The 14,472-nt window shown below is 41.7% G+C and overlaps 1 protein-coding gene across 1 annotated transcript; it reads left to right on the top strand.

Annotated features, from left to right (window-relative positions):
• Positions 1-9,749: 9,749 nt before the first annotated feature.
• Positions 9,750-13,460, top strand: eloca (elongin C paralog a). The gene is made up of 4 exons (XM_062521363.1): positions 9,750-9,849; positions 10,584-10,617; positions 10,765-10,908; positions 13,055-13,460. Exons 2-4 carry the CDS (start codon positions 10,614-10,616, stop codon positions 13,243-13,245), a joined length of 339 nt encoding a protein of 112 aa, XP_062377347.1. The 5' UTR covers positions 9,750-9,849; positions 10,584-10,613; the 3' UTR covers positions 13,246-13,460.
• Positions 13,461-14,472: the final 1,012 nt, after the last annotated feature.

The raw sequence follows: 14,472 nt of genomic DNA on the forward strand, positions 1-14,472 counted from the left end.
ATTAACAGTAACAACTATTTGTTAAAGACAACTATACAGGCTGCATAACATAAATGCTGTGAGAAAAGAAAAGAAAGAAAAAATAATGGCATGCTTCCCTAAAAGGGTCCTAAAAGCATCGTTCATTACAACACTATGACATATTTTGACAGTCAAGATATGAGACTAAGAACAGCAAAAGATTAAAGATTGTATGTAGATTTATAGCGTAGTAGCCTAGGCAAATGGTTGCACAGAGTCCATAAATAATTTTTACTTGTGCAGTAGTAAAGGTAGTAGGCTAAAGGTAGTAGGCTAAGTAGTTCATACTCCACATATTTCAATTAGGCTACTATGTAGGTATTCTTTCCTGTCATTAATTTAAATATAAATTAAACCCTCCTGCACCACATATTAGAAATATACTAGTTATGCAAATCTATTAATGTTCAGTATAATCTCAAATGATGAATTTTCTTTGTGTTGAATTGTTTTTTCAGTACCAGTGTTCCTGTTCCCTTAGGGTCTTCTACATATCCACGATTATAACAAAAAGCTGTCTGGGCCTTTGCTGTTGCGGCCACCACAAATACGTGATGATGATTTAAGGGGTCATTTCCACTTTTAAATCAAGGCTCAAAACCCACCTTTACACCCTTGCTTTCTTTCCCCCTTAATTTGATGTTTTTGTGTTTTATGTGTAATTCTTATTCAGTATTGTTATTTATTTGCTTTACTTATTATTTTATTTCATTGTATATTATTTCGTTTTATTTCTTTACCTTTTTTATTATACTATGTACAACACTTTGGTCAGTGTGAACTGTTGTAAATGTGCTTTATGAATAAATATTACATTACATTACTTACTTACTTACTAAACATGACACATGCACATCTGCTATTACTGTTTGTTTTTTGTTTATGTAAAGCACATTGAATGACCTCTGTGTATGAAATGCGCTATTATATAAATAAACTTGACTTGACTTGCAAACTTCTACTTGAACTTCAGAAAAAAAAGACAACGAGACACAGTTGAATGCATGAAGAGTTTATTGAGTTTTATTGACTTATTTGTCCTCTTGAGAAGGTTCAAAAAGTAAAAGAATACATTTAAATTCAAGTTTTTTTTTGTCTAGTTGAGCTGCACTGGCAAGACCACATGGGAACTCGTCTTAAAGAAAGAAAGATCAGATGCAGGGCCCCAGCTGTGGCGCAACTGGCTGGGGCACCTGCACCGCACGCCGGTGACCCGGGTTCAATTCCTGGCCCATGTTCCTTTCTGGTTCCTACCCCTGCTCTCCCTTCCATTCACTTCCTGTCAATATCTACTATCAAAGTAAGTAAAAGAATACATTTAAATTCAAGTTGTTCCACTTGGTTGGTTCAAGTTGCTACTTGAGCTGCACTGGCGAGACCGCAGAGGACCTCCTCTTAAAGATGCGGGTGAAGAGAGAGCATCTCCTCTCAGGAGAGCCAGAGGCGGAGCATGGCTCCTTATCCAATGGGGCCGCACAGGAGCACAAAATAACAGAGGTTCAAAAAGTAAAAGAATACATTTAAATTCAAGTTGTTCCATTTGGTTGGTTCAAGTTGCTACTTGAGCTGCACTGGCGAGACCGCAGAGGACCTCCTCTTAAAGATGCGGGTGAAGAGAGAGCATCTCCTCTCAGGAGAGCCAGAGGCGGAGCATGGCTCCTCATCCAATGGGGCCGCACAGGAGCGCAAAATAACTAAGTTTTTCCATTTGGTCCGTTCAAGTTGTTACTTGTGCTGCACTGGCGAGACCGCAGAGGACCTCCTCTTAAAGAAAGATCTGATGCGGGTGAAGAGAGAGCATCTCTTCTCAGGTGAGCCAATGGGGCCGCACAGGAGCAAAAAATAACAGAGCTTCAAAAAGTAAAAGAATAAAATTAAATTAAAGTTTTTTGTTTGTCTATTTGAGCTGCACTGGCAAGACCACATGGGACCTCCTCTTAAAGATGCGGGTGAAGAGAGCATCTCCTCTCAGGAGAGCCAGAGGCGGAGCATGGCTCCTCATCCAATGGGGCCGCACAGGAGCAAAAAATAGCAGAGGTTCTAAAAGAATAAATTCAAATTCAAGTTTTTCCGTTTGGTTGGTTCAAGTTGTTACTTGTGCTGCACTGGCGAGACCGCAGAGGACCTCCTCTTAAAGAAAGATCTGATGCGGGAGAAGAGAGAACATCTCTTCTCAGGTGAGCCAATGGGGACGCACAGGAGCAAAAAATAACAGAGGTTCAAAAAGTTAAATTTAGATTAAAGATTTTGGGGCCTTTTGAAATGAAGGGTGACAGGAAGTGAATGGGAGAGAGAGCAGGGGTGATATCCGGAAAGGACCGCAGGGCAGGAATCGAACCCAGGTCACCGGCGTACAGTGCAGGTGCCCCAGCCAGTTGCGCCACAGCTGAGGCCATTCAAGTTGTTACTTGAGCTACACTGGCGAGACCGCAGAAGACCTCCTCTTAAAGAAAGATCTGATGCGGGTGAAGAGAGAGCGTCTCTTCTCAGGTGAGCCAATGGGGATGCATGGCTCCTCATCCAATGAGACCAAACAGGCAAAGGACTCTGGGGAAACTGAACAAGAGGCAGGTTGGAAAAGGTGACTTGATGAATTTATGAATTTATGATTTAAAAAAAGATTACTACTTTGATCACACAATACAAAATATTAATTATGAATTAGAATAGATTCACATTTTGGACATGTGATGCTCCCACTTGGACACGAGCCTGTGTGTGTAATGTACACTTACCGGCAATATTGTCAGTGATGCTGATTGCTGTAGCTCCATCTGCGTTGGCCTTTTTTTGGCTGCCTGACTTGTTTCTCTGATCATCGGAGAGGCAGAGCAGTCAATCAGTATTTATACAAATCTTGAGCGTGTCGCATATCATAACAGTGTTTTAACATAATGTAAAAAGGTCAATTTTACCTTCAGACAAGACTTAATCTTCTTCATATTTGGAAGGAACTGAAAGCATCCACTCCCTCTCTTGTCTTTCTTAGGTGTAGCGTCATTATCATTTGTCACATCAGTCGTAATCTCGCTGATCAAAGATCTCACAACAATCTTCTCTACTGAGGGGTCCTTTATCTCCAAGGCCAACAGGACACTGTTCTTTGATCCATATTTACTCAGGAGGTTATTGTAGATAACTTTGAATACTTTGCAAATGTTCACACCAGCAGGGCAAAAGTCAGTTTTGGAGACACCAAGTGCTGCTGTGAGCTCAGAGAGCACCTTGTTGATAAGTTCTCTGCATTGATCCAGCATATCGTCAGAGAGTGAATCCTCATTTTGTAGCTTTGACAGCAGGCGGATCATGAGCACAGACACAAGGCTGGAGTAGTCTGTAGAACCTTCCTGACTGTCTGCACGTCTCTTGTCGTCCAGGAGTCCTAAATCTGGTGTGTTGAAGGCAACATCGTAACCGGGTAAACCAGACTCCTTCAGAAAAGCTTCCATATCCATGGGCGAACGCGTTGCCAGGGAGAGTATATTCATGACGTCAGCGACCATCGCATTCATGGCAACCTGCAGTACCTCTGCCAGAATCTTAGACGGTGATTCCGCGGCGCGGTCCTCTCCGTTTCTGGCCATGGAGCTTAGGCCACCTGGACAGGACACTGAGGCAGCGGCCGACCTCAGGGGGGCCCTTACACCTGACTTCCATGACGAGGGCAATTTGAAGCAAGGCAGAAATAAATCCCTCACACACTCCTGTGCGAACATGCCTATGATCTGGCTAACCATGGCTCCTTGAGGTACATCCTGGGCCTGTTTCATGGCAACAAGAGCAGAGTCGGAGGCAGACTTTGCAGCAGCAACAGTTTGTCTACCCTTCAGGAGAATCTGGTAAACGTCCTCAATCAGGTCCTGAGAGGACTGAATATGTCCCTGGGAGAGAGCCTTTTCTAATCTCTTCCACACTGAGGTCAGATGACCCTGAGAGGGCGGCCTGCTGGAGCTCTCCTCATTTTGCAAGCCGAGCGTCGAGGTGATGCTGTTCACAGCGCTCACTACGGTTACGTGCGGTACACACGCAGAGGCCTCATCTTGAGGCAAATCGCTAAGGTCAATGTTCACAGCCACCAATGTGTCTGCTGCCATGGGGGCTGCAGTGGAGACCTCTGGTATGACCACAGACTCTTCAGGAAGGCTCTCCTCACTCCAGTTTGACCAGCTTCCTTCTGAGGTACCAGATAAGGAGGAGAGGGGCCTATCCTGGTCCAGGTCAGTGTGACGGTCCACCATCCCAACATCTTCAATCAGTGAATCAATGACGACCGTTATCTCCTTGACGTTGTCGTCAGAACTTTGGAACTTGCTTGAGTTTGCGAGCTCCTCCTGAATGCAAAGCAAGACTTGGCCGATAGCTTCCTTAGCTGAAGCAGAATGCACAGCCTTCCTTTGGCGGCTTGACAGCTTCGTAAAGAAATCTCTGAGATTCAACTGCAAGCGACCGTACATATCACGTGTGGCGGACCACACTTTCAAATCTTGAGTCAGAGCATCTTGGGCTGGGGAGTTCATCAGGCATCGGACTCCATCTAGAACGGTTCCCACGAGGCTGGATGCGATGGAAGCGGAATCAGGAGAGAAGCCTAGAGGGTTGTCCAACATCACAGGTCCAGTAAAACTTTGCGCTAATTTAAGCAGCACCTGGCTCACTTCCCTAGTCACGGTAGCGTGGAACTCATCGCTGGAGAGTTTGTCTGCCATTTCAGATTTCACAAGGCTGGACTCACCAGAATCACGTGTGCCAGAACAGGCCAGTTGGGTTTCTAGCTCAAGAATAATGCTATCTGCGACGGATGCTACAGCAGAGCTGGAAGAGTCAGCTGGAACTGACTTTGCCGTGAAGAGCATCAACATCTTTCGCGTCACTGCTTTTGCACAGCCATTGCAGCCCTCACTTTGACGCTTACAGTGCGCAGAGACCTCGGAACACAGGGATTGGGCCTCAAGCTGTTCAACTTGGCCTTTGCCCTTGCATGATGCATGGGCGAAAAACTCTCTCACGGTGTCTTCCACACTTTGGAAAATTGTTGAAACACCTGTGAAACAACCTCCTTTTGGAGTCCCATTGTCACACTGCAGGGTCTCAAGACAAGTCCTCATGCCATTTACGAACTGATCAACGATGCGTTTGGCTGCAGAATTCACATCTGGAGTGGTCTGTTCATGTTCCAGCTGGCATCTGGAGCCCACTGGCAGATTTTCGGACAAATCTTTGTTGAGCATTGGGCCATCAGGCGAGCATGGGCGCAAAGAAATGCAGCCACTAACTGTCGTAAGCATCACATCACTCGCTGCCTTGAGAGCTCTTCTCTTACACTTTTCACTGCCTAGGTTTGAGAGGCATGGAAGAGATGCGCTTGCTGGCCTGCCAGACAATTGCTCATCACATTTGGTGTCGTCAGTTGGTGATGAGCCGGATGATGACCAGTTGTCGATTTCGGAGAGGATGCCGTCCACAAACTCTTGAACAGGTGTATTCAAAACCCGTTCTCGTGAATACTTGGGCAGGTATGAAAAAGCCACATTATTCAAAACATCTATGGTGCAAGAGTCCAGCTCGTTCTGGGTCATATGGCACACCCTCACAGCGGCAAGGGCTTGGTCACTTTGAGCAAGGAGCCTCAGCTCGGACTCACTAACAACGGAGGGCACTGTTTTCACAGAGTCATGGGAGCTGTGAGCATCCTCCATCACTCCCGACTTCTTCTCCATCACTTTCTCACTCTGGTGAACAGAAGAGGTTCCACTCAGCTTCTTGAAAAAGTGCCAAAGCATGGCGCGCACTTTGTGATAAAGCCCTCCGGTGACTACGACTCTCTGGTTCTTTAGGAAGTGTGGACGGTCTCCACCCTGAGCAGCCGATCCCCCCTCTTTCTCACACATGGGCGAGCTTTGAGTGGCCCTAACTGCTGACATGATGTCAGCCACAAAAGCATCAACAATCAGAGAGGCAGTGCTTTGGACAGATGGGGTGGGAGAAGGCAGACCATCGTTTGGTACCGCACTGCTTTGTGGCCGGATCTCAGCACTGAGAACGTCTCTGACGGCCTTTGTTGCCTGGCTATGGAAGTCTTCACAGCTAAGTTTCTGCACTATCTCTCTGTGAGCCTGGTTAGCCTTTTGGCTGGCAATCTCTTTATCGCTTACTGAAGGCTTTTCCTCTATTAGACATAGCTGAGTATCTTCAACAGAAGTGCTTTTGTCAGTCAAGATTCTAAGAGCACTTTTCATCGACGCCAGCAGTGACTTTGCCTTCTTGTTTCCATCAAAACATGTTTCTGCGGCACTGATAACAGCAGTCATAGCTTCTCCAGTAGTGCACTCTAAGGCTGTGTCCAGCTCTTCATTTTCCTCCACAGCCAAAATGGTGCCTGTCTCAGAAATGGCATGAGCATCAATCAGAGAAGTCACAATGTGAACCAACTCATGGCTCTTGGTCTCCTTGGCGCCATTCGGCATCTTGCAGGCCTTGGCAATGTTGAAATTGACCATGTCAACGACCTCTCTAACGATGGCATGGTTCAAGTGGTTCGAGTTGGCTGCAGGGCCGACTCCATCTAATTTGCTCAGATTGTTCTGAACAGAGTTCCGGATGCTCGCCACGGATATCCCATAATTAGCTTTCAGGAGTCCACTGAATGAAGCAGCTCCAACAGATGAGCAAGACCTTCCAGACAGAGGAAAACACTTAATCACACTGTATACACTATATTAAAGTCATAGTATCATATTTTGTATCATATATACTGACATTATTACATTCTTTCATAAACCTACCTCTTTGGTGACAACTCAACAACAGGCGTCTCTTTGAGGGCAATTACACACCATGAAGGCAGCCTGCTAGTGTCATTCTTTGGAACAATATCCACCAGGTTACCATGCTTAAGAATCATCACATCTTTTTCATCCTCGATGTACATGATTGACGATGATGATGACGACGCACATCTGACTGGTGTCTCACTGCTAGGCTCTTCAGGTTCGTCCACTGCACCTGACGCCAGTGGAGTCTCTGGGTCTCGTATTGCCAGTCTCATAACAGCTGGAATAACAACCTTGATGGCACTCAAGGACACCACCTGTACTATGCTTTTGCATACTTTGAGGACCGCGACCCTTGTAACCTATTTTGAACAAGGACAATAAATCAGGTTGTTCTGCATGACCTGTTGACCTCTGAAACTAATTGCAGTGCATGAAAATATTGAAAATATTGTATTGAAATATTGTATTGAGAACAATGACAATGACAACCATTCTCAGATTAGCACCACTGTTCTCAACACTTTATGTACAAACTTCATTACATTTTTATAAAATAGGTCTTCTAAAGGACATGGCTGCTATTCTTTTGTCATTTTTGTAACATTTGTTATATTGTGTTGAAATTACTGATCACTCTAGCAACACCCTGGCAACCGTGCTACAAACCTGACAACCACCATTATAATGTCAACCTAGCAGCCATTATCATAATGTCAACATAGCAACCACAAAGGCAATCACTTTAAATAGCATAGTAAACACTGTGATAGCCCTAGCAACACCCTAGCAACAATCTTAATTACCTTAGCAACCACTACCATACTGTAAACATAGCAACCAACATAGCACCCAGCATAGCAACCACCATGTCTACCTTAGCAGCACCCTAGCAACCATATCAATCACCCTAGCAACAACCAAACAACCACTGTCATGTCAACCTAGCAACTGCCCAAGCAACTAACATAATCACCATGGCAACCTTCATAGCAACCACTTTATTTAACTTAGCAACCACTATGTCTACCCTATCAACACATGTTTGACATATTCACATTGCATTTTATGCGTTTTCATTTCACTGGTAATTCCTTGTAATCATATTTCTAGGTATGTAAAATTATTTTTGGTAACATATTTTAAAAAGATTAGTCACTCACAGGGCCAATGGTTCCTTGAGAAATAGCTGTCCATTGCCTACAGAAGAGGTACAATATGTCATTTGAGTGCTTTTGCAGATTAAATTATAAAATACTATTTCAGGTAGGACAAAATGAGACACATACTCTTTCTCCATGTCCTTTAAGTAGGTACAGACTGACAAACCCTCAGGCAGCCTCACGGTGTGGACTTTCACCATCTTTTGCTCCGCAGAGGGTGAGGGAGGTGTTAGCGGAGCTATACAGACAGAACAATACAAATTTGGGTTCCAGGTTACAAATTCATTTTGATATTGCAACACGTAGGCTACATTTCGTGTTACAAAACAGAATGAAGGGGGTATAAAGCCTTACCGTCATCATGTGTGGCACTTTGCTCCTCAGCAACCAGTCTTTCACTGGAATTCGCCATTTTCTAGATATTAAATAGCAAGCTTTTTTATCACTGAAAGACACTTTCTAAATGACATGTTGTTATTTCTATTATTATTATTATCTATAATAAATAATTCCCAGTAATGGATATGGCTAGCTGAGATTTACCTTCATCTCACTGATCTATAAAGAATACAATTCTTTATAGATCAGGTATGTCTCAATTCGACCAGAGCATTTTCAGAAATGGGCTTCCCTGTAATCAATGTGCGATCAACTGAATGAAATATTGCTGAGGAGAACTTTGGATAATTTATTTCATTGTGACATCACAGTCGAGCAGGCCAGGTCCAGGCTACGTCAGACGCATCGTGAACTCTGTCAACTTTCCCGTGTTCCTTTTTTCACAAACCTGCAACAGTTTTCAACATTCAACCTGCTTTGAATAGTCATGCGTTGGCTGACACTGGAAATAAAACATTTCGGAGAAATAAATGCCTATATGATGACCTAGCTGGTTAACTTTTAGCCTTTGATACCTTTCCCATTCAATCGACAACGGAAGTGGAGCGCATATAGCCTACATGCTGCTCGCACACATGCAGAAAAAACAAGCTCGCTCGTCTGGTGTAGCAAATGGAAGCATGTCTTCGCGAAAGTTCTGTGCCCATTCTGTGTTTGTCCCATACGGTTCGTGCATGATTGTTCAAGGACTGAAAAACGTTTGCTTTACTGTAGCGCACGGGCCTTTTCTCCTCCGTATAGCGCTGGAAATCGTGTGGCATGTACAGTAGGCTATGCCATGATCCAATTAACCTACCGGGCGCAACATGTTGTCATCATGGAGACGTGCAATAACTATAAAAGGCGTCTTCATAAGTTAGGGAAGGTGGTGCTGGTGATTGCTATTGAAATGTAAAAAAACAAAACAAAAAAAACAGTTGTCCACTGAAATCAGAACTTAAACAGCCTCAAAATTCTTAATGGTGAGTAATGCCTTAAAAATGTAGCTAACCTAAATTATTAGTTGCACATTTTGTTGTTGTTGTTGTTGTTTTTAAAAAAAATATTAGGTTCCCCATGCAAACTTTGAAATGAACAAACTGAACAAGATGTTGGTAGTGTTGCATATTGATATTAAAATATTGAAGAATCAGATGAAAATACAGTTGTTTAAAATATATAAAGGCATGGGCCTACAGCACAAGCCTATTGATAATTTGACATTGTAAATCACCCACTATTTAGGAGGGTTGCCCTCGCATAAAAGGTTGTGAGGGGCTGTTCGCTTCAGGTAGCCCTCCATATGATTTCGAGTTCTTCCGGTAGCCCTCATCCCCAAAAAGGTTGGAGACCCCTGGCCTTCTATCATCTCTTCTGGATTTCTAGTACACCGGACTGCTATTATACTCCGAACCACCTGGTGGCAATACTTTACTAAATTGTCTTTCAGTCGCAATTAAAATCCCAACAAAAAGCAAGACAGGAGGTTTGCCAAACTTCCGCCGCTGACTGTCGTGGTGAGCGTTCCTGTTTGTTACAAATAATTAGGGTTATGATATACACGATTGTTACACATTACCTTAAAATATGCTGTGGGTTCAGAGTATTCATAGGAATTCCTAAGCATCGGTTCGTTTTTACTTCTAATGGATGCTGACATATTGCCTCGCATCTCATTAGCAGGCTAGCTTACGTGTTAGCCTTCTTGCTAGTTACAGGGAACAGCTGTCGAGAGCCTATAAAGCTAACGTTAGCAAGTCATACCAAAAGGTTGATCCGTTGGTCGTGGAATAAAACCTGTAGTTACCGTACATGACTACGATACCGTGATAGTGTTCATTTTGATTGATGCGCATGTAGTTGGTTAATCACTTAGAAAGTACCATGACTCGGTAGCATAGAGAATGCTACAAAAGTGAGGCTACTCTGAAATTAGGTTAGCCAGCGAGCAAGCGTAATAACCACAATGTCTCTCCGGTAAAACTCGTTAGATGGGCAATAGCAATCTATAACTCTGACTGCTCGTTGTTCTCTCTCTCTCCTTAAAATACAATATAAATATACATACATGATTTAATGAGTGTCGTATTGATGAGTGTGATATGGCAATTGATGGAACTATATTGACATATTGGCACAATGCCTAGCGTTATGTTCATTGTTACAGTGAGTGATTAAAATCATGGAGCATGAGCAATAAACCTAATTCACCATATCATTGTTTAATCAGTTGTCCTGTGTCCCGTTTCAGGAAGAAACCCTGTCTGGAAGTCAACTAGTCATGGGTTAGTATCGTGAGGTGGACAATTCGATCATAATGCCAACAATGTGCCAACTTCTGTTGCAGCAGTAATTAGTCTAGTCATGTATATAAAATACATTTTTATTACATATACAAACACTAATCAGGGCTGTCTATGACTGTCATACAGATGGCGAAGAGAAAACCTACGGTGGCTGTGAAGGCCCAGATGCCATGTATGTGAAGCTGATCTCTTCAGATGGCCATGAGTTCATAGTCAAAAGAGAACATGCCTTAACTTCTGGGACAATTAAGGCTATGCTGAGCGGACCTGGTGAGTGCCTATCTGATGTTGAAATTGACTATTCATTTTTAGGCATCCCTTTGACCCTTTGATCTGCACAACCTTCTCTCTAGTGTCGACCATCCAACTTGCTCTGATGCAAATAAGAATAGATTAGTTTCTCTTGTCTCATGTCTCTCAGCAGTGTGAGACATATTTGGCTTGAGTCTGTTGATCCCTCATAGAATAAGGATCTGCACAGCATTCTCTATTAGACTGTAAATTGATACCCATACTCAAAATCTATTTTTGTGATCCTTTTTTTTTTTTTAATTACCCTCATGGTCTTGCCACTTTTTAGCAATATATTGGTTTCATGGAATATCATGATCAAAGTACAGCTATTATTATTATTACTATGATTATTATTATTCCTCAAACCTTGAGTTTTCACATCTTATCACTCCAGAAGTTAGAAATCTCTTACAATTTTTCAAATGGACCATTCCATGTCAAATCAGACAAAATCCAGGAAAATGCTTGCTGCACCATCTTAGATTTTGCTCAAATTTGTCTACCTAATATTTAGGTCCCAAAGACTTGTAAAGTATTTTAGTTTAATTCCAATGTCGAACTAGTTTACAACAGTAGAATAAGAACAGTAACAGAACAGAACAGTAAAATACAAATATATGGTGACTCTAGAGGGAGCTCTACAGTAGGCAGAAATACCTAAACCTGCATAATGTACCTTTAAGGATAAAACAGGGTGTGATTGCATTTTTTGGTAATGTTCATTGGACAAACATGGCATGTGGGCCAGCTAGTAGGAACTATGGGAATAGTTTAGTCATTTCGTATATAAAGTGGCAATGATGTACCATGTTTCATTCATGTTTCACCTAGTTACACTTACTTGGTTACATTGTATAGCCAGATACGGTTGTTATTAAGGATCTTTGGTATAGCTATGCGTTTTCATTCTTGGACCCGAGGCGAAACAATTACTTAATATATTTGTCTAGCTATGGTAGAACACTGGCACTTTGCACACAATTGCTCATACACTGAGCTACTTTCACATAGTTTTTCAAGTGCCTACTAGCTACTTGCATACCATTTTAATCCTATGAAAATTAACCTCCCCTTGTTTAATCCTTCAAATTGTCAAGCTCATTCTATTTGGAAAGCTCAAATATTGGTACAAAGTTAATCAAATATAGTGTGCAAATAAATTCCTCCAAGTCAAGGGCCTTGTAGAAAATCAATGGGAATGCTGTACAAACCTTTAATGGTCCAGTCATACTGAGAACATGTTTGTCTTCCACCTTACAAAGTATGAGCTACCTGAATAAGACTTTTCATTATATTAATGTCCAAACATTGCTTCTCAGATAATGTGAATTTCTGCGAAATTCAGTTCTGTGAAACTGATTTTAAAAGCTGAAAATAATATGAAGGTGTAGGATTTAAACATAAATATTTGACAGGCCTTGGTTTTGGGACCCATTCATGGTATAGACAAGGAACAAAATCTAAGACGGTGCAGCAACTTATCTGATTTGACACGGAGTGACCCATTATGTGAAAAGAATACTTAACCTTTTTCATTTAAAAAAATATAAAGATGAAACAGAATCATCTTGAAGTAACACTAGTGAAAGGGAAATGGTTAATGTCTTTATTGTGCAGTCTGTTAGTATGACCACCTACCAGTTTTTCTTCTCATTTGCATTTGTACACAATTAGTAGATAGGAAACTGAAGGTGTATGCAATACAAGGTCTTTAAGAGACAAACAAAATATGTAGCACTAGCACAGCATACTTGGATCAGTATAGCACTACATCAATGCCCTGTGTCCAATTATCAATTATTTCTGGATTTCCTACGTTTTGGAATACTACTGAATTCTAAAAAGTGATCAAGGAGCTGGGCATGCAGTGAGGGATACACAAAAAAGCCTTTTTTTCTTTTCAAGAGTGAACAGCATGATGTAGATAGAGTCCTGATTGGTTGTCTTGGCCATGGCTGATTTTCAACAGCAGATGGCGTGTTGATCCATTTTCAACCCATAAAAATGCAGAATTTTCTGAAAAACCTTATTTTGTTACTATGAACAGGATTGATGTGTTAATTATAAAATGTACAGCATGTTCAGCTTGTACTAAATTATTATTCTTTTTTTGTCCCTCTAGGCCAGTTTGCGGAAAATGAGACAAATGAGGTCAATTTCAGAGAGATCCCATCTCACGTCCTCTCCAAAGTGTGCATGTACTTCACCTATAAAGTGCGATACACCAACAGCTCCACGGAGATTCCTGAATTCCCCATTGCCCCCGAGATTGCACTGGAACTGTTAATGGCTGCGAACTTCTTAGATTGTTAAAAGACCGAAAGTAAATGTCCAAGCCTCAGCGTGTTAGTTGTGTTTTTGCATATTTAACTTGTGTATGCAGTTTATTTGAGAAGGAGATGGAATGAGTTGCTTTTTATGTATCCTCAGTAAACTTGTTTATTTTTTTCCTGTGCACTAAGTATTACTCCACCTTTTACTAATAGTGATTAACTTCATTTTAATAAACATGGCTGCACACACCCTTACATAGTTTCAGTGTGAAGAGCTATGAACTGGGTGTAGTTTTACTATAATATTAGTTAATGTCCTCTATGCTCATTATAGCATTTATGGTCTGTAATGGTCTTGTTTGATATTTCATATTTTGTTAAACCTACTGTCAAATTAGGCATGACAACCCCCCCCCCCCCCCCCCCCCAACCACACACACACACACACACACCACAGCCACCACACACACACACAAAACAATTATTCGCTGGTCTGATTAATGTAGATTTTTAATCGATGCACTGATGAATAATTTGGGTTAATTGCTGGTCTGATAAATATACAACTTTTAATGACTGAGGACTTTTTATTTTGCATTTTTCCTATTCTAAGTGTAGCTTGCTATTCTCTACTGTTTTTGTTGTGCTGAGAGTGAAGTGACAGCCAGCTCTGCTAAGCATAGAGCTGAAGGGATGTTGAGAGCGTTGGGAAGCTTCTGAACCTCGATGGGATCTGGCATTGATATAGTCCAGAAATCCTTATAGAAGTAATCTAGGAATAGTCACTGTCTGATTGATGCTTTTCTGTGACTAAAAATATTTAGCCATTTGGAACCAACTAACTGACTAAAATAAATACTTGCTGTTATGCTGCAGGAAAATTACTTTACAGACTTTTAACATACTGCCAGATTAGATGCAAGCAGATTTGATGATAAAATGTCAATTTTACTGCAGTGTAACAGGATTCCACTTGGATTAAATGACTGGTATTTATTGAACAGCAGGGAAGCTGAACAGGCAGTCAGCCAGCAGGTTTTGGCAAATTCAGCTTAACTGATCTTTTGAGGTCATGACATAGCTAATAATTAGGACATTGTACATTTGCGTGAAAATCCATAAGAATAAATGTGACTGATTTAATATGAAAAAGTTACAGATGTTGCACATATTCCAGATAGGCTATGTTAATTTTTAATCGAAAGTTGCATATATTCCAGAGGAAATGTATTCTTATTTTTAGGGTAAATAGGACATCCTATTTCGA

This window comes from Sardina pilchardus, chromosome 19 (assembly GCF_963854185.1).
Source record: "Sardina pilchardus chromosome 19, fSarPil1.1, whole genome shotgun sequence".
In the NCBI taxonomy this organism is placed as follows: domain Eukaryota; kingdom Metazoa; phylum Chordata; class Actinopteri; order Clupeiformes; family Clupeidae; genus Sardina; species Sardina pilchardus.

Coding starts and splice junctions, on each gene's coding strand:
- eloca (XM_062521363.1), top strand. Junction 10,909..13,054: donor GGCTATGCTGAGCGGACCTG/GTGAGTGCCTAT, acceptor TTGTCCCTCTAG/GCCAGTTTGCGGAAAATGAG.